At 44.4% G+C, this 21093-nt stretch overlaps 1 protein-coding gene across 7 annotated transcripts in view; it reads left to right on the forward strand.

Moving 5' to 3' along the window:
- ahi1 (Abelson helper integration site 1) overlaps positions 1 to 21093 on the forward strand; it is a 407526-nt gene that overhangs the window by 71101 nt on the left and 315332 nt on the right. For all 7 annotated transcript variants that reach the window (XM_068026173.1, XM_068026175.1, XM_068026181.1 and 4 more), the window contains exons 11-13: positions 4724 to 4856; positions 12659 to 12782; positions 20072 to 20301. In XM_068026173.1, the coding sequence (XP_067882274.1) occupies positions 4724 to 4856; positions 12659 to 12782; positions 20072 to 20301 (487 nt within the window). The remainder of the gene's footprint in view (positions 1 to 4723; positions 4857 to 12658; positions 12783 to 20071; positions 20302 to 21093) is intronic.

Consider the following 21093-nt stretch of genomic DNA (forward strand, 5'->3'; position numbering starts at 1 on the left):
CTAGAATTCCAGATCATAGATGGCAAGGAACCGCCACTCATCTCAGCCGGAGCAAGTCTAAGGCTTGGACTGGAAACCCTCAATGTGCAAAAAGAAATTTGCAATGTTTTGCAGCACACTAAACCATTAACCACGGAACAGATCCAAGAGGAGTACAACGATGTGTTTACAGGTTTAGGATGTCTTCCTGGAGAATATCATCTTGAAGTAGCTGAGAGGGTAAGACCAATTCAGCATCTGCGAGGAAAGTTTAGGCTGCCCTCAAGGCCAGCCTGAAAGATAAGAAAGAAGAGCTGGAAAAGAAGGGAGTAATCAAGGAAGTGATAACCCCTACAGAATGGATTAGCAGCATGGTAGCAGTGAAACAACCTGGAAAGCTGAGAGTATGCATTGACCCAAAGGATCTAAATAAAGTTGTGAAGAGATCTCACTACCCCATGCCAGCCATCAAAGGGGTTTTGCCACAACTTGCAAAGGCAAAAATCTTCATTTCCCCAGATGCAAAGGATGGTTACTGGCAAGTGAAGCTGGATGAAAGCAGCAGCCTTATAATTACATCTTGGACGCCGATCAGGAGATACATTTCCACAGCTCCAGAGGAGTATCAATGCAGACAGCATGAAATAGTTAATGATCTTCCCGGAATGGACGTTATAGTGGATGATCTATTAGTTTATGGATGCGGAGACACAATGGAAGAAGCCATTGCTGGCCACGATCAAAATCTAGTGCAATTGCTAGACAGAGCTCACCAGATGAACCTGAAGCTGAACAAGAAAAAAATTGCAATTAAAGATGCCGGAAGTTAAGTACATAAGTCGTGTACTTCACCCAGGTCCTGAAAAGGTGAGAGCGGTAGCAGCGATGCAGGAACCAACAGATGTATAAACAGTGCAACAATTTGTTGGTTTCATCAACTATTCAGCAAAAGTCTTGCCCAATTTATTGTCTGAGGTTGAACCATTATGCCAACTCTGCCATGGACTTGCAGTGGTATTGGGGCATAGAACAAGAAGCAGCATTCACTTAAATCAAACAGCTAGGGACGGCAACGCCAGTGCTGAAATACTATGATGTAAATGATGAAGTCACCCTGCAGTGTGACGCCAGCGAAACAGGAATTGGAGCAATCCTAATGCAGCAAGAACAACTGGTTTCAGTTGCATCCAGGGCATTCGAGCAAATGGAATGACGCTACGCTCAGATCGGAAAAAGGTGCTTGGTCATTGTCTTTGATTGTGAACATTTTCATCAGTAGCTACTTGGAAGAGACAAAGTGACAGTTGAGTCCGACCGAAGCCACTTCAAAGCATTTTCCTCAACCTGCTACTGTCTGCTTGAAAGCATCTGCAAAGAATGTTACTCTGGTTAGAGACATCATCTGGATGTGACATACAAGCAAGAGAAACAGATGTACATCGCTGATATGCTGTCGAGAGCAGCACTCACTCTGAAGAAAGCAGATGATGCTATGACAGAGTAGGAAATCTTCCGAATCCAACATGAAGCTGCAGCTTTACATGCTCTGCAAGTCATCAACCTAGCAGCGACACTGAATGTGACAGACAAGCACCTTGCTCAAGTCAAGTGAACTATCCAGAAAGATGCAACTCTCCAAGTGTTGTAAGAAGTAGTGATGAAGGAATGGCCTGACAGCATCAATGACACTGTTTATATAGTCATGAGTGTATTGGGCATACAGAGATGAATTGACAGCCCAAGATGGCATCTTGTACAAAGGAAATAGTCATTGTCTTAAGGAGTTTAGAGGAGACGCTAAAGTGTTTCCATGTAAGCCACCAAGGAATTGAGTCGAGTCTGAGGAAGGCAAGAGAAGTGCTCTATTGTCCAAACATGAACAATGAAATCAAGGACCATATCAGCCAGTGCAGTGCGTGTAACGAGTACCAAGCTAAGCAAACTAAAGAGCCGCTGATGACACTTGACACCTGAGACAGACCATGGAGTAGACTCTTCACTCTTGCAGGAACTGATTATCTTGTTATCGTTGATTGCTATTCTGACTACTGGGAGGTAGACCAGCTGACATCAAAGACTACCGGTGAGATTGTAGAATGCCTGAAAGCACACTTTGGTTGTTACAGCATTCCACACGTTGTGATGAGTGACAGTGGTCCTCAGTTCACGAGTGAACAATTCAGCAGCTTCATAAAGGATTGTGAAATTCAACACCATACTTCATCTCCACACTAATCCCCAGTCAAATGGAAAGGCTGAGGCGGCAGTGAAAATCGCCAAAGGAATCATAAAGAAATCGAGCAAATCCAGCACAGATGTATACAAGACAATCCTTGAGTGGAGAAACACCTACTGAAGGCATGGAAAGTAGTCCAGTACAAAGACTGTCACGCCGCACCCAAACCACTCTTCCAACTGCAACAAAGCTACTGAAGCCTGAAATATTAACAGGCATGAGTGACAAAATCAAGGTGAAATGGCAGAAAGCTAAATTTCATTTTGACAAAATTGCCAAACCATTGCCAGAATTGAGCATTGGAGAGCCAGTCAGGGTAAAAACTTCAATGCTCACAACAAGAGTCAGCCCAAGTGGCAGCTTGGAACCTGCGTAAGGCAGTTGTCATGTTGATCGTACGTGGTGGAAGTGAACAACCAGATATACCGTCACATAGACGATTGGAGGTCTGTGAACGTTGTACCATTGTTTAAAAAGGGTACGAGGGATGGACCAAATAATTATAGGCCGGTTAGTCTGACTTCGGTGGGGGGTAAATGGTTAGAATCTATTCTGAGGGACATGATAAACTGCCACTTAGAAAGGCATGGATTAATCAGGGGTAGTCACATGGATTTGTTAAGGGAAGGTCTTGTTTTACTAACTTAATTGAGTTTTTTGAGGAAGTAACAAGAAGGATTGATGAGGGTAGTGCAGTGGATGTTGTCTACATGGACTTTAGTAAGGCATTTGACAAGGTCCCACATGGCAAACTGGTCAGTAAAATGAAAGCCCATGGGATACAGGGGAATGTGGCAGGTTGGATCCAGAATTGACTCGGCCAGGAAACAAAGCATAGTAGTTGACGGATGTTTTTGTGAATGGAAAGCTGTTTCCAGTGGCGTTCCACAGGGCTCAGTGTTGGGTCCCTTGTTGTTTGTGGTATATATTAATGATTTGGACTTAAATGTGGGAGGCATGATTGGGGAATTTGCTGATGACACAAAAATTGGCCGTGTAGTTGATAATGAAGAAGATAGCTGTAGACTCCAGAATGATATCAGTGGTTTGGTTGAGTGGGCGGAAAAGTGGCAAATGGAATTCAATCCAGAGAAGTGTGAGATAATGCATTTGGGGAGGGCAAATAAAGTGAGGGAATACACATTAAACGGAAGGTTATTGAGAGGGGGAGAAGGATTGAGAGACCTCTGGCGTGCGTGTCCACAGGTCCCTGAAGGTGACAGGACAGGTAGATAAATAGAGTGGTGAAGAAGGCATATGGAATGCTTTCCATTATTGGCCGAGGTATAGAATATAAAAGCAGGGATGTAATGCTGGAACTGTATAAAATGCTGGTTAGGCCACAGTTGGAGTATTGCATACAGTTCTGGTCACCGCATTACAGGAAGGACGTAATTGCTCTGGTGAGAATACAGAAGAGATTCACAAGAATGTTGCCAGGGCTCGAAAGTTGCAGCTATGAGGTAAGATTGGATAGGCTAGGCTAGGGTTGTTTATCTTAGAGTAGAGGAGGCTGAGGGGTGGCTTAATAGAGGTGTACAAAATTTTGATGGGCCTAGAAAGAGTAGATAGGAAGGACCTGTTTCCCCTTGTGGAGAAGTCAGTTACCAAGGGGCGCAGATTTAAGGTGATTGGTAGAAGGATTAGAGGGGACATGAGGAAAAACTTTTTCACCCAGAGGGTGGTGGGTGTCTGGAATTCGCTGCCAGAAACGGTGGTGGAGGCAGAAACCCTCAATTCTTTTAAAAAGTACCTGGTCATGCACCTGATGTGCTGTAACCTGCAAGGCTATGGAAGGTGGGATTAAATTGGGCGGCACAGACACTATGAGCTTCTGTGCCATAATTTTTCGATGGTTCTATGGTCACAACCAGAGGCACATACTCACAACTGAAGAAGCTGTTCCTCCACTGCAGGTGGCCGATCAGGAAGATGTGAACTCACCATCTGCACAGATCACAGATCAACCATCAGTCCCAAAGGTCCACAGCACCCCAACAATGGAAATGGAACAACAACAGTTAGCGCAGCAACAAGAAGTGACTTGGGAACGACACTCCCCGGAGAAGGAAATTGCCCAGATGAACAGCCAACTGCAATGCGCACATGCACCATTAAGAGACGGGCACAATTTAAAGACCAAGTGTACAATGCATGTGCAGAGACTGACGAGAATAACAAACTGCTAATATATGAGAACAGTTGTGTGCATAGTGGGTAACTCAGTGTAATTATAATGCATGCAAATGTTTTTGTTTTTGCTGTATGAAAAGGGGGATGTTTGGGAGATAAATGCAGTACTGTACTAATGTGCCTCCTGGCTGGCTGTAGTCTCGTGACCTCTACCGTGAGGCACTCACTGCAGGCATCCATCAGAAGGCAGTTCAATAAAGACACAGTACAAGCAAGACTGTTGTCCTGTGAGCTTGTAATATTTGGAGTGTAGAAGATATTGTTGTAATGGCAATGCTGACATGTAAAATTTACCACTTGATCACTTCCTTTTAGGTTTGTCGTATTCCTAACCAGCTTTTGTTGTCATTTCGAGGAGGACAGATAGGATGCTACTTTATTGAATTTTCTCATGATGGAAGAAGCTTGGCAGCATCATGTGCTGATCGGAATGGCCATTTCATTGTAGGTGAGAATTAGCAAGAGTGAAGAAACAAAAAGGGCTTTCTTGTAGCTACTCCCATATTTACATAATTCTGTACTATATTCTACATTTCAGTGTCATATCAGTTTGCTAGTGATCTTTGAGTGAAAATAACCAACAATTCAAAAAGATCTGCCCTCTTTCTTCAGTAATGTAACCTCCATTGCAATTGTGTATCCTAAAATCTCTGCCATTTAAGAATGACAATATGAGGCCTAATGTTTGTTAAATTTCTTCCATTTACATCCAACTTTTTATGGCATGAATAATTTCAGAGACTCGTGAAATTCTCCACTGTAATAAGCAGCCATTGTTGCATGTTACAGGGTTGTTGGAAGGGGTCACCACCTGTGCTGTAGTTGCTGAGAAAGGGAAGGTTGTTCAGGGTCGACACCAGCAACATTTCTGCTGCAGTGCTCCACACTGTTCAACTATATGTTAAAGCTGTGTAGTTCAGTGGTAGAATAACCAATTAGGTGATCGGGAAGGTATAAAGCATGTCCATCCCATGTTCTCGGCAGAGACTTGGGCAGATAGATGGGTGACCGCTAGAAGGGGCAGGCAGTCAGTGCAGGAATCCCCTGTGGCTATCCCCCTCGCTAACAAGTTTTTGATACTGTTGGGGGGGATGGCCTATCAGGGGAAAACAACAGCAGCAGCCAGAGCAGTGACACCACGGCTGGCACTGTTTTTCAGCAGGGAGGGACAAAGCGCAGAAGAGCAATAGTTATAGGGAACTGCATAGTCAGGGGCACAGATAGGCGCTCCTGTGGACGTGAAAGAGACTCTTGAATGGTATGTTGCCTCCCTGGTGCCAGGGTCAAGGATGTCTCTGAACGGACAGGGGGCATTCTGAAGGGGGAGGGTGAACAGCCAGAGGTTGTGGTACACATCGCTACCAATGACATAGGCAGGAAGAGTGACGTTGTCCTGCAGTTGGAGTTTATGGAGTTAGGTAGAAAGTTAAAAGACAGGACCTCGAGGGTTGTAATCTTGGGATTACTCCCTGTGCCACATGCCAGTGAGGCTAGAAATAGGAAGACAGTGCAGCTAAACACGTGGCTGAACAGTTGGTGTAGGAGGGAGGGTTTCAGATATCTGGATCATTGGGATCTCTTCAGGGACAGGTGGGACCTGTACAAGAAGGACGGGTTGCATCTAAACGGGAGGGGCACAAATATCTTGGCTGCGAGGTTTGTGAGCGTCACTCGGGACGGTTTAAACTAGTGTGGCAGGGGGGTGGGAACCAGAGCAGGAGGACAGCAGGTGAAATAAATGAAGGGGAACTAGTAAATAAGGCCAGTAAGACTAAGAGGAAGAGCAGGCAGGAGATGTTGCTGAGTACAGCGGGACTGGTGGTCTGAAGTGCATTTGTTTCAATGCAAGAAGTATAACAGGTAAGGCAGATAAACTTAGAGCTTGGATTAGTACTTGGAACTATGATGTTGTTGCTATTACAGAGACTTGGTTGAGGGAAGAAAAGGATTGGCAGCTAAATGTTCCTGGATTTAGAAGCTTCAGGCGGGATAGAGGGGGATGTAAAAGGGATGGGGGAGTTGCATTACTGGTTAAGGTGAATATCGCAGCTGTACTGCGGGAGGACACCTCGGAGGAGTCATGCAGCGAGGCAATATGGGTGGAGCTCAGGAATAGGAAGGGTGCAGTCACGATGTTGGATGTTTACTACAGGCCTCCCAACAGCCAGCAGGAGGTAAAGGAGCAGATATGTAGACAGATTTTGGAAAGATGTAAAGGTAACAGGGTTGTAGTGGTGGGTGATTTTAACTTCCCGTATATTGACTGGGATTCACAGTGCTAGGGGCATGGTTGGGGCAGAATTTGTAAGCAGCATCCAGGAGGGCTCCTTGAAACATGTAGATAGTCCAACTAGGCCTGGTATTGGAGAATGAGTCTGGCCAGGTGGTCAAAGTTTCAGTAGGAGAGCATTTCGGGAACAGTGACCATAATTCCGTAGGTTTTAAGGTACTTGTGGATACGGATAAGAGTAGTCCTCGGGTGAAGGTGCTAAATTGGGGGAAGGCTAATTATAACAATATTAGGCAGGAACTGAAGAATTTAGATTGGGGGCAGCTGTTTGAGGGTAAATCAACATCTGAAGTGGGAGTCTTTCAAACATCAGTTGATTAGAATCCAGGACCAGAATGTTCCTGTGAGAAGGATAAGTTTGGCAAGTTTCGGGAACCTTGGATAATGAGGGATATTGTGAGCCTAGTCAAAAAGAAAAAGGAAGCATTCGTAAGGGCGGGAAGGCTGGGAACAGACGAAGCCCTTGAGGAATATAAAGACAGTCAAAAGGAACGTAAGCAAGGAGTCAGGAGGGCTAAAAGGGGTCATGAAAAGTCCCAAGGCTTTTTATACGTATATAAAGAGCAAGAGGGCAACCAGGGAAAGGGTTGGCCCACTCAAGGACAGAGGAGGGAATCTATGTGTGGAGCCAGAGGAAATGGGCGAGGTACTAAATGAGTACTTTGCATCAGTATTCACCAAAGAGAAGGACTTGGTGACTTGGTGGATGATGAGTCTAGCGAAGGGAGTGTAGATAGTCTGGGTCATGTCATTATCAAAAAGGAGGAGGTGTTGGGTGTCTTGCAAAGCATTAAGGTAGATAAGTCCCCAGGGCCTGATGGGATCTACCCCATAATAGTGAGGGAGGCAAGGGAAGAAATTGCTGGGGCCTTGACAGAAATCTTTGCATCCTCGTTGGCTACAGGTGAGGTCCCAGAGGACTGGAGAATGGCCAATGTTGTTCCTTTGTTTAAGAAGGATAGCGAGGATAATCCAGGAAATTATAGATCGGTGAGCCTTACGTCAGTGGTAGGGAAATTATTAGAGAGGATTCTTCGGGATAGGATTTACTCCCATTTGGAAACAAATGAACTTATTAGCGAGAGGCAGCATGGTTTTGTGAAGGGGAGGTTGTGTCTCACTAACTTGATTGAGTTTTTTGAGGAAGTGATGAAGATGATTGATGAAGGAAGGGCAGGGGATGTTATCTATTTGGACTTCAGTAAAGCCTTTGACAAGGTCCCGCATGGCAGACTGGTACAAAAGGTGAAGTCACACGGGATGAGAGGTGAGCTGGCAAGATGGATACAGAACTGGCTCAGTCATAGCAGTGGAAGGGTGCTTTTCTGAATGGAGGGCTGTGACTAGTGGTGTTCTGCAGGGATCAGTGCTGGGACCTTTGATGTTTGTAGTATATATAAATGATTTGGAGGAAAATGTAGCTGGTCTGATTAAGTTTGCGGACGACACAAAGGTTGGTGGAGTTGCGGATAGTGATGAGGATTGTCAGAGGATACAGCAGGATATAGATCGGTTGGAGACTTGGGCGGAGAAATGGCAGATGGAGTTTAATCCGGACAAATGTGAGGTAATGCATTTTGGAAGGTCTAATGCAGGTGGGAGGTATACAGTAAATGGCAGAACCCTTAGGAGTATTGACAGGCAGAGAGATCTGGGCGTACAGGTCCACAGGTAAACTGAAGGTGGCAACACAGGTGAATAAGGTAGTCAAGAAGGCATACGGCATGCTTGCCTTCATCGGTCGAGGCATTGAGTATAAAAATTGGCAAGTCATGCTGCAGCTGTACAGAACTTTAGTTAGGCCACACTTAGAATATTGCATGCAATTCTGGTTGCCACACTACCAGAAGGATGTGGAGGCTTTGGAGAGGGTACAGAAGAGGTTTACCAGGATATTGCCTGGTCTGGAGGGTATTAGCTATGAGGAGAGGTTGGATAAACTCGGATTGTTTTCACTGGAACAACGGAGGTGGAGGGGCGACATGATAGAGGTTTACGAAGTTATGAGTGGCAGGGACAGAGTGGATAGTCAGAAGCTTTTTCCCAGGGTGGAAGAGTCAGTTACTAGGGGACATAGGTTTAATGTGCGAGGGGCAAAGTTTAGAGGGGATGTGCGAGGCAAGTTCTTTACATAGGGTGGTGAGTGCCTGGAACTTGCTGCCGGGGGAGGTGGTGGAAGCAGGCATCTTGACAAAAACATGAATAGGATTGGAATAGAGGGATACGGTCCCCGGAAGTGCAGAAGGTTTTAGTTTAGAGAGGCATCAAGATCAGCGCAGGCTTGGAGGGCCGAATGGCCTGTTCCTGTGCTATACTGTTCTTTGTTCTTATTTGAGACTTTGGCAGCTCCTCTGGGATTGAACTATTTAAATAAGATCAGCCTGATGAAAATTCCACTTCAGTCCATTTTGTTCGAGTCCCTCATTCTACCTCAGTTAGTTCAAGTAATTGGACTTAAAGTCACAATTTCAGAGGGATATAATTCCATATGAACAAGTGTTCATGTTTTAAAAGAAACTTGCTTCCCTTTGTGTTTAGATGGATCTCTGATTTGGTTACTTGGCAGAAGCAGTGGTGGGAACAGAGAGAGAATATTTATCAGAAAAAACCTAAAACACTACTGGGATAGTATTCTGGATTGGGAACTTTGCCCACTCGCATAAAATCTCTGGTCTGAAAAACCTCCAACGCATGTGGGGGAATTTTAGCCAGGTCATGTCTTTCATCTCCAGGTTTGGCATCAACAGACATAACAGGTAGTCTAGGGACAAAAACAAGAAATGCTGGAATCACTCAGCAGGTCTGGCAGCATCTGTGGAAAGAGAAGCAGAGTTAACGTTTCGGGTCAGTGACCCTTCTTCGGAACCCCTTACGCCCCCACCTCAAAAAAACTCTGCTTCTCTTTCCACAGATGCTGCCAGACCTGCTGAGTGATTCCAGCATTTCTTGTTTTTGTTTCAGATTTCCAGCATCCGCAGTATTTTGCTTTTATTTTAGGTAGTCTAGGGATCTGTTTTGCCTTCTCCAATTATATTATTTCTCAACAATAACCATCTTCCACCCTACTTAGCCTTTGTATCTTTATCAATCATTCTGTATCGTTTAGCTTCATATACTGCTCTGTCATGTTACAATAGTTGCGCTATTTGTAACACCTCAGATACTGTAGCAGTCCATGTACGGATACAGCAAGACCTGGACAACGTTCAGGCTTGGGCTGATAAGTGGCAAGTAACATTCGTGCCACACAAGTGCCAGGCAATGACTATCTCCAACAAGAGAGAATCTAACCATCTTCCCTTGATGTTCAATGGCATTACCATCGCTGAATCCCCCACTATCAACATCCTGGAAGTTACCATTGACCAGAAACTGAATTGGAGTAGCCACATAAATGCTCTGGCTACAAGAGCAGGTCAGAGGCTAGGAATTCTGCAGCGAGTAACTCACCACCTCTTTCCCCAATGCCTGTCACCATCTACAAGGCACAAGTCAGGAGTGTGATGGAATACTCTTCACTTGCCTAGATGAATGCAGCTCCAACAGCACTCAAGAAGCTCGACACCATTCAAGACAAAGCAGCCCGCTTGATTGGCACCCCATCCACTACCTTCAACATTTACTCCCTTCCCCACTGACGCACAGTGGCAGCAATGTGTACCATCTACAAGATGCACTGCAGCAACTCACCAAGGCTCCTTCGCCAGCACCTTCCGAACCCATGACCCCCAACACTTAAAAGGACAAGGGCAGCAGATACCTGGGAATTCCACCACTTGACAATTCCCCTCCAAGCCACACGCCATCCTGACTTGGAACTACATCGTCATTCCTTCACCGTCGCTGGGTCAATATCCTGGAACTTGCTTCCTAACAGCACTGTTGGTGTACCCCAAGGACTGCAGCGGTTCAAGAAGGCAGCTCACCACCACCTTCTCGAGGGCAATTAGGGATGGGCAATGAATTCTGGCCTAGCCAGTGAGGCCCACATTCCACAAACAAATTAAAGAAAAAGATGAGCATACCCAAATTTCAAAAGTTTACTCCAAATGTTGTTTCCATTGGTATCAGACTTCTTGTTCTGATTTGATGATCTCTGTTATACTTGGATTTCTGTCTTTTACTTGAGCAACATTATCTCCTGTTACCTATTGATCTGCCAGCATACGATCATTTGCTTGCCAATATATTTTGGCAAAGTGTTGTTTACCTCCCCTTCCAAACCTAGTTTAAATGTCTGCTAATTACTGTCTTTGGCACTGGAAATCCTCAGATGTCCATTGGCTGCCTGCCGGAACTCCAGAGACAGACTGCAGTAGCCCGCAGGAAAATGGTTCACTGTTTCCAGGAGTTTCCTCAATACCAGTGGGTCATATTGTCATATTGGTAGCCAGTGTACTAAGTCAATGGGGCGTGTATGTGAGCCTCACTTGTAGGGTTCAGTCCAGACATGTACCTGAACCCTCAAAGAATCTGTAGATTTTCCCCTCTGCTCTTGAGGCTGATAGGATCGTTTTTGTTCTGGGAAGGGTTTGCGGCTGGGCACCCATCCCTCAAACGGGCATGGTAGTTCCGGCATGCAAAGGTAGACCTGCACTGGAGTTGTGCCTGAAGTGGTGCTCTCGGCAGTTGACCCATGCAAATGAAGTGATTGTGATTTGAGAGAGGCCAGTACTGCCTGGCTCCCTTTCTGGTGCTGTAAGACATGTGGAAAGGATAAAAGGCCTTTGTTTTGTGGTGTTTCCCAGATCTTCTCAGTTTGGAACTAAGTGCCTGGCATTTCATTGATATTAAATCCATTTTAAAAGTCAGCACAGTGGCGCAGTGGTTAGCACGGCAGCCTCACAGCTCCAGTGACCCGAGTTCGGTTCTGGGCACTGCCTGTGCGGAGTTTGCAAGTTCTCCCTGTGACCGCGTGGGTTTCCGCCGGGTGCTCCGGTTTCCTCCCACCGCCAAAGACTTGCAGGTTGATAGGTAAATTGCCCATTGTAAATTGCTCCTATTGTAGGTTGGTGGTAGGAGAATGGTGGGGATGTGGTAGGGAATATGGGATTAATGTAGGATTAGTATAAATGGGTGGTTGTTGGTTGGCACAGACTCAGTGGGCCGAAGGGCCTGTTTCAGTGCTGTATCTGTGACTCTATGACTCTGTCTCACTCAGAGCAGCTGCAATTATGTTACAATTGACCTCCATGCTTCCAGGCTCGAGAGGGAAATAAATCAGTCAGATTCTAGCTCTGGATCACTTCCAGTGCTTCCTGCTAGAAAATGCAGACTGAGCATTAGGTGAAGGCAACATTGGGCTCGCCTGTGTTGCTTTATCCCCTTCTGTGGCCGAACAGTCTGCTGACACACACTCTAAACACATGCATGAAGAATGGCCATTGTGAGAGGTATTAGGGGGTTGTATTCCAGCGTGAGTTTGTTGCATGAGAAGAGAAGAAAAATTAGCATGGGCAGGAGACAGGATATAGGACTTGTGTCACAAAAAAATCAAAGATTTTCTATATGGAATAAAGAACCAAAGTTAAATGTACAGTATAGCTTTGGTGCTGGCCTCACAATGATCTTATAGACCCAAATTTTTCTATCCATTTGCATCTGTGAAAAGTAGTGAGCACTTTGGTATAATCTGGAGAATGTTGTGCCCGAGTTTTCACTTTCAAAAATAAACAATGTAGAGGCAGTGAATGCAAAAACAAAACAAAAAAAATGTGATACAAGGTACCAAGAAGTTGTATGAAATGTAAAACTGCATGCTTGGACAAAATGAAGCAAAAGAAAAATGCCATTTCATGTTTGTTCAAAATTAATATACAATAAGTAGATTGCAAAATTATGCCACTAGATGGCAGAAAAATGTGATTAGTTTTTTTTTAGAAATTGCAAAAATGTGGTTAAAATGTCGGAAGATTTTGTGATTAACACCTTCCAGACTAATCCATGTATTTTTGTTTTAGTTTATGAAATTCCTTCTGGGCATCTATTAGGAGAATTTAATGGCCATTTTAACATTGTGTACTCTCTGTGCTGGTCAAATGATGATAAAACCCTTCTTTCTGCTTCATCGGATGGTACAGTAAGGTTAGTGCTAGTTTCAGAATCATTTCTTCTGGATAGAGTGGAATAATTTTCATTGAAAACATACTGATTGCAACTTTTTTCTGCCTCTTGTCAACTTTGTTGTCTAATCCTTCACTTGAAGGCTTTAACTCCATTCCAGTTTATAATACCATTGATATTGCTCACCCTTGGGTACCTCATCAATGTGGCCATCATATTCTCTGTAGATCCATAAGGATTTAAGATTGCTGATGTTTGCTGTTTGCTTGGCCTAGTTTTAGCATGGCACCCAATTTTACACTCGAGTCCTGAGTTTTTTGTATACCTGAATTTTACTTGGTTCTCGACTATGCTTTCAATAACTATAGATTCAAACCTATAGATACAAAATGGACTTTTCTGTGTGAAGAGTGAACTTTGGAAATAAGACTTGTTTGAAACAAATACCTTAAACAAATACCTCAGCAAGTTTTGAATTGGCAAACTGTAACTTTTCTTAATGTCTCCAGGATGCTGAAATGGCACGGTGTTTAGTTTTGATATTGACTTGTGGCTTTCATACCAGAAAATCAAGTTTACAAAAGGTGAACATTATTTCAAGTTGGATTCGGGGAAATTAATGTATGAAATGGAGTCTAATTTAGAAGCTAAAATAAAAGCAAAATATTGCAGATGCTGGAAATCAGAAATAAAAACAAAGTGCTGGAAATACTCAGGTCAGGCAGCATCTGCAGAGAGAAACAAGAGTTAACATTTCAGGTCTGTTTCACAGAGCTGTAACGTTAACTCTGCTACTCTTTCCTCACAGATGCTGCCTGACCTGCTGAGTATTTCTAGCACTTTCTGTTTTTATTGCTGATTTAGAGGCTGCTTGAAATGGCACTTGCATAATTTTGACTTTTATGGCAAATCCCAGGTGGGTGATGGCACGTTCTACACCTTATTACCCAAAATATCTGCCCGAGGAGTCACAGTCAGACATTTTTAGTTGACCATGCTTCTTGACAGAGGCCCTGAATTAATGCCAATTTGATTAGTGTTGTGAATGATCACAATAGACACAGTATAATCTATGTAATTGTGAAAAAATATTTATGAACATACACAATTCATTGCCAAGGGAGTTAAAATATTGATGTCATGGCCTTTCCTAATCATGAGAACATTTTATGTACGTTTATTTGGCATGTTTATATCATATTTTCAAAACAAGCTGTAAACATTAGAATTTTGATTAAATGCATATTGAATGCATCTAATTTTTAGCATTGCAAGTATTCAGATGGCTCAGTGAGTAATTGTATTTCGTGATATGAAACTGAGTCTTTCAGACGAGGAAGTTTCTTGTTCTGATACTTACCTATTTTGAGCTAGCTTGTTCCAACAAGGGTGGCATGACAGAACTGCTGTTCATCGTAGCACTCCCTGGTGAAAAAGTGTTTCTAAAATCAGCAGGGTTACAGCCTCTAAATCACTACCCAGCAATTCCAGCTGGGAATGAGTGAGTCTTGATTGTTGAGCAATGAGGCCTGGGCATGTGCCTCCCCCAGTCCTTTGTCAAGCAGTCTATTTTTGTTCACTGGCTCATACATAAAGAATGTGTAATTGGATGAGGTACTTTTGAGCTACCATGCTTGTGGAACATTATAGTAGCATGAGGCAGTGCTTTCAGTTGGTCTCCACATTGGAGTAGGAAGAGGAAAATTTGCTATGTTTCCCATTCACTATCATAGAACATAGAACATTACAGCGCAGTACAGGCCCTTCAGCCCTCGATGTTGCGCTGACCTGTGAAACCATCTGACCTACACTATTCCATTTTCATCCATATGTCTATCCAATGACCACTTAAATGCCCTTAAAGTTGGCGAGTCTACTACTGTTGCAGGCAGGGCGTTCCACGCCCCTACAACTCTCTGTGTAAAGAAACTACCTCTGACATCTGTCCTATATCTATCACCCCTCAACTTAAAGCTATGTCCCCTCGTGTTTGCCATCACCATCCGAGGAAAAAGGCTCTCACTATCCACCCTGTCCAACCCTCTGATTATCTTATATGTCTCTATTAAGTCACCTCTTCGCCTCCTTCTCTCTAACGAAAACAACCTCAAGTCCCTCAGCCTTTCCTCGTAAGACCTTCCCTCCATACCAGGCAACATCCTAGTAAATCTCCTCTGCACCTTTTCCAAAGCTTCCACATCCTTCCTATAATGCGGTGACCAGAACTGCACGCAATACTCCAGGTGTGGCCGCACCAGAGTTCTGTACAGCTGCAGCATGACCTCGTGGCTCCTAAACTCGATCCTCCTACTAATAAAAGCTAACACACCATATGCCTTCTTAACAGCTCTATTAACCTGGGTGGCAACTTTCAGGGATTTATGTACCTGGACACCAAGATCTCTCTGCTCATCGACACTACCAAGAATCTTCCCATTAGCCCAGTATTCTGCAATCCTGTTACTCCTTCCGAAGTGAATCACCTCACACTTTTCCGCATTAAACTCCATTTGCCATCTCTCAGCCCAGCTCTGCAGCCTATCTATGTCCCTCTGTAACCTACGACATCCTTCGGCACTATCCACAACTCCACCGACCTTCGTGTCATCCGCAAATTTACTAACCCACCCTTCTACACCCTCATCCAGGTCATTTATAAAAATGACAAACAGCAGTGGCCCCAAAACAGATCCTTGCGGTACACCACTAGAAACTATACTCCAGGATGAACATTTACCATCAACCACCACCCTCTGTCTTCTTTCAGCTAGCCAATTTCTGATCCAAAACACTAATTCACCTTCAATCCCATACTTCCGTATTTTCTGCAATAGCCTACCGTGGGGAACATTATCAAACGCCTTACTGAAATCCATATAGACCACATCCACGGCTTTACCCTCATCCACCTGTTTGGTCACCTTGTCAAAAAACTCAATAAGGTTTGTGAGGCACGACCTACCCTTCACAAAACCGTGCTGACTATCTCTAATGAACTTATTCTTCTCAAGATGATTATAAATCCTATCTCTTATAACCTTTTCCAACATTTTACCCACAACCGAAGTAAGGCTCACAGGTCTATAATTACCAGGGCTGTCTCTACTCCCCTTCTTGAACAAGGGGACAACATTTGCTATCCTCCAGTCTTCCGGCACTATTCCTGTCGACAATGACGACATAAAAATCAAGGACAAAGGCTCTGCAATCTCCTCCCTGGCTTCCTAGAGAATCCTAGGATAAATCCCATCTGGCCCAGGGGACTTATCTATTTTCACACTTTCCAAAATTGCTAACACCTCCTCCTTGTGAACCTCAATCCCATCTAGCCTAGTAGTCTGTATCCCAGTATTCTCCTCGACAACATTTTCTTTCGCCACTGTAAATACTGACGAAAAATATTCATTTAACACTTCCCCTATCTCCTCCGATTCCACACACAACTTCCCACTACTATCCTTGATTGGCCCTAACCTATCTCTAGTCATTCTTTTATTCCTGATATACCTATAGAAAGCCTTAGGGTTTTCTTTGATCCTATCCGCCAATGACTTCTCGTGTCCTCTCCTTGCTCTTCTTATCTCTCCCTTTAGATCCTTCCTGGCTAGCTTGTAACTCTCAAGCGCCCTAACTGAGCCTTCACGTCTCATCCTAACATAAGCCGCCTTCTTCCTCTTGACAAGCTCTTCAACTTCTTTAGTAAACCACGGCTCCCTCGCTCGACAACTTCCTCCCTGCCTCACAGGTACATACTTATCAAGGACACGCAGTAGCTGCTCCTTGAATAAGCTCCACATTTCGATTGTGCCCATCCCCTGCAGTTTCCTTCCCCATCCTACGCATCCTAAATCTTGCCTAATCGCATCATAATTTCCTTTCCCCCAGCTATAATTCTTGCCCTGCTGTATATGCCTGTCCCTGCCCATCGCTAAGGTAAACCTAACCGAATTGTGATCACTATCACCAAAGTGCTCACCAACTTCTAAATCTAACACCTGGCCGGGTTCATTACCCAGTACCAAATCCAATGTGGCATCGCCCCTGGTTGGCCTGTCTACATACTGTGTCAGAAAACCCTCCTGCACACACTGGACAAAAACAGACCCATCTAAAGTACTCGAACTATAGTATTTCCAGTCACTATTTGGAAAGTTAAAGTCCCCCATAACCACTACCCTGTTACTCTCGCTCCTGTCAAGAATCATCTTTGCTATCCTTTCCTCTACATCTCTGGAACTATTTGGAGGTCTATAGAAAACGCCCAACAGGGTGACCTCTCCTCTCCTGTTTCTAACCTCGGCCCAGACTACCTCATTAGACGAGTCCTCAAACGTCCTTTCTGACGCTGTAATACTTTCCTTGATTAACAATGCCACACCCCCCCCCCCCCTTTTACCCTCTTCTCTGTTCTTACTGAAACATCTAAATCCCGGAACCCGCAACATCCATTCCTGTCCCTGCTCTACCCATGTCTCTGAAATGGCCACAACATCGAGATCCCAGGTACCAACCCATGCTGCAAGCTCACCCACCTTATTCCGGATGCTCCTGGCGTTGAAGTAGACACACTTTAAACCAGGTTCTTGCTTGCCAGTGCCCTCTTGTGTCCTTATAACCTTATCCCTGACCTCACTACTCAACATCCTGCACACTGGAACTACAATTTAGGTTCCCATCCCCCTGCTGAATTAGTTTAAACCCCCCCGAAGAGCACTAGCAAATCTCCCCCCCCAGGATATTGGTACCCCTCTGGTTCAGGTGAAGACCATCCTGTTTGTAGAGGTCCCACCTACCCCAGAAAGAGCCCCAATTATCCAGGAAACCAAAACCCTCCCTCCTACACCATCCCTGCAGCCACGTGTTCAACTCCTCTCTCTCCCTATTCCTCACTTCGCTAGCACGTGGCAAGGGCAACAACCCAGAGATAACAACTCTGTTTGTTCTCGCTCTAAGCTTCCACCCTAGCTCCCTGAATTTCTGCCTTAAATCCCCATCTGTCTTCCTACCTATGTCGTTGGTGCCTATGTGTACCACGACTTGGGGCTGCTCCCCCTCCCCCTTGAGGATCCCAAAAACACGATCCGAGACATCACGTACCCTGGCACCTGGGAGGCAACACACCAATCGTGAGTCTCTCTCGTTCCCACAAAACCTCCTATCTGTTCCCCTAACTATGGAGTCCCCAATGACTAATGCTCTGCTCCTCTTACCCCTTCCCTTCTGAGCAACAGGGACAGACGCTGCGCCAGAGACCTGTCTCCCAATGCCTACCCCTGGTAAGTCGTCTCCCCCAACAGTATCCAAAGCGGTATACCTGTTGTTGAGGGAAACGGCCACAGGGGATCCCTGCACTGCCTGCTGGTTCCCTCTCCTTCCCCTGACGGTAACCCATCTACCTTCTTCTTTTACCTGAGGTGTGACTGCCTCCCGATAACTCCTCTCAATAATCCCCTCCGCCTCCCGAATGATCTGAAGTTCCTCCAGCTCCAGTTCCCTAACGCGGTCCTCGAGGAGCTGGAGCTGGGTGCACTTCCCGCAGATGCAGTCAGCAGGGACACCCTTGGCGACCCTTACCTCCCACCTCAGCAGGAGGAACATTCAACTGCCTGAACCTCCATTCCCACTATTCTAAATTCCCAAGTTTTTAACCAATCACACGATAAAACAAGAGAAATAGAAAAAGCCTTACTTTACCTCCACACAACTGAGTCCTTTTTTTGGTTAGAGGAGGAGGGCGGGTTGGAGACACTACAAGAGTAGTGTCTCGGGTTCAGAAACAGCCCAAATATATAGGTTTCTACTTATCCAGCAGTCCCTGCTCCACCGAAACTCCCGATGAAATTGACTTCCCAGCTGTTCACTCCTCGCTCGCAATGCCTGTGCTCCTGGAAAAGCTGCACAACATTATCTAGTAGCTCCTGTTAAAAGAGTTGGTGTCTGTTAAGTGCAGATGTTGGCACCTTGAGAGTTGAGGTAAAAATTCTGGGGAAAAAATTAAGATTTTTTAAATTTAATATTGTATCAGTATGTTACTTGATGCTCCATCACATCAATCCTTGAGTATCAAGAAAAGCTGATCTAATACGGAGATCAGCTAGAACAATATACAGTATATTAGATTGTAATTTCAGATATATTGAATGTATACCACTAACTCTTGGATATTGATGCAAGTTCTATATTAATGACTTAGATGCAGGGAGAGAAGGTACGATAGCCAAATTTGCAGATGGTACTAAAATAGGTGGGATAGTAAGTTGCAATAAAGGAATATGCAACTGGATATGGGTAGGTGAGGTGAATGGGCCAAAATTTGGCAGATGGAGTTTAACGTGGATAAGTGTGAGGTTATCCATTTTGGTCGGAAGAATAGAAAGGCAAATTATTATTTAAATGGAGAGAAACTTCAGAGTGCTTCGGTGCAGAGGGACCTTGGTGTCCTCGTGCATGAATCTCAGAAAACTAGTATGTGGGTACAGCAGGTGATGAGGAAGGCAAATGGAATTTTGGCATTTATTGCTAAAGAAATAGAGTATAAAAGAAGGGAAGTGTTGCTGCAACTGTACAAGGCACCTGGAATATTGCTTTCTTGAGGAGGAATGTAGTTGCATTGGAGGCAATTCAGAGGAGATTCAGTAGATTGATTCCAGAGATGAGGGGTTTGTCTTATGAAGAGAGATTAAAGGCCTAAACGGTTCAATCTCTAGAGTTTAGAAGAACGAGAGGAGATCTAATTGAGGTATATAAGACGATTAAGGGGATTGACAAAGTAGACGTAGGGAGGATGTTTCCTCTGGTGGGGCAATCTAGAACGAGAGGTCATAGTTTTAGGATAAGGGGTAGCAGATTTAAAATAGAGATGAGGAGAAATTACTTCTCTCAAAGGGTCATGAGCTTATGGAATTCACTACCCCAGAGTGCAGTGGATGTCGGGACATTGAGTAAATTTAATGAGGCGATAGACAGATTTTTAATTAGTAAAGGGTTAAAGGGTTTTAGGGATATGGGGAATGGGCAGGAAAGTGGAATTGAGGCCGAGATGAGCTCAGCCATGATCATATTGAATGGCGGAGCAGGCTCGAGGGGCTGAAATGCCTACTCCTGCTCCTAGTTCTTATGTTCTCGCGTTCAATACTGCAGAGGTAGTTTCAGTAAACATCTGTGCATATAGTTTTTTGAAACATTTCAACAGTTTTTTTGTGTATTGTATGATTTGTAAAAATTGTCCAACTCCTTGTTTTGTCATATAAGCATTCGAACTAGTAAATGCTGATGAAATCTAATAGGTGAACTGTGTTTACTGTTTTTAGGGTTTGGAATACAGAAACCTATCAGAGCCCAGCTGAAAAGATCCTTCCGCACCCTTCATTTATCTATACTGCAAAATATCACCCGTTTGTGCAGTACCTTGTAGTTACAGGAGGCTATGACGCCATCATCCGGGTCTGGAATATAAATGTGAATGAAGTGAATGGTCAGTTACTCCAGGAACTTGATGGTCACAAGAGCTTCATTAACATACTTTGTTTTGATTCTGAAGGTTAGTTCAGTAATTCAGAAATTTTATTAATATAAACAAGCAAATATTAACCATCTGAATTGTCATATAACTTTTTAAACAGTAATCAGTCTGAGGCATGGGCCTTAGCATTATTCTGAAGACTGTTTGTTTATATCTAATATTAAAAAAAAAGAGAGGGTCGCAAAATTCCATTTCAAAATGAAATTCTTATGAGAGTGATTGCTGTTGACATCAAGGCAACATTTGACCGAGTGTGGCATCAAGGAGACCCAGCAAAACTGGAGTCAATGGGAATTGGGCAAAATTCTGTACTGGTTGGAATCATACCGTGCACTAGGAAAGATGGTTGTGGTTGTTGGAGGCCGATCATCTCATTCCAGGACATCACTGAAGGAGTTCTTCAGGGTAGTGTCCCAGGCCCAACCATCTTCAGCTGCTTCATCAATGACCTTCCCTCCATCATAAGGTCAGAAGTGGGTTGCTCGCTGACGATTGCACAATGTTCAGCACCATTCGCGGCGACTCATACTGAAGCAGTCCGTGTCCATGTGCAGCAAGACCTGGACAACAGAGTCAGGCTTGGGCTGATACGTGGCAAGTGACATTCGCGCAACATAAATGCCAGACAATGACTGTCTCCAACAAGAGATAATCTAACCATCTCCCCTTGATGTTCAATGGCATTACCATCGCTGAATCCCCCACTATCAACATCCTGGGGTTACCATTGACCAGAAATTGAACTGGACCAGCCATGTAAGTACTGTGACTACAAGAGCAGGTCAGAGGCTAGGAATGTTGTGACTCATC

Source organism: Heterodontus francisci, chromosome 3, assembly GCF_036365525.1.
Source record: "Heterodontus francisci isolate sHetFra1 chromosome 3, sHetFra1.hap1, whole genome shotgun sequence".
Lineage (NCBI taxonomy): Eukaryota > Metazoa > Chordata > Chondrichthyes > Heterodontiformes > Heterodontidae > Heterodontus > Heterodontus francisci.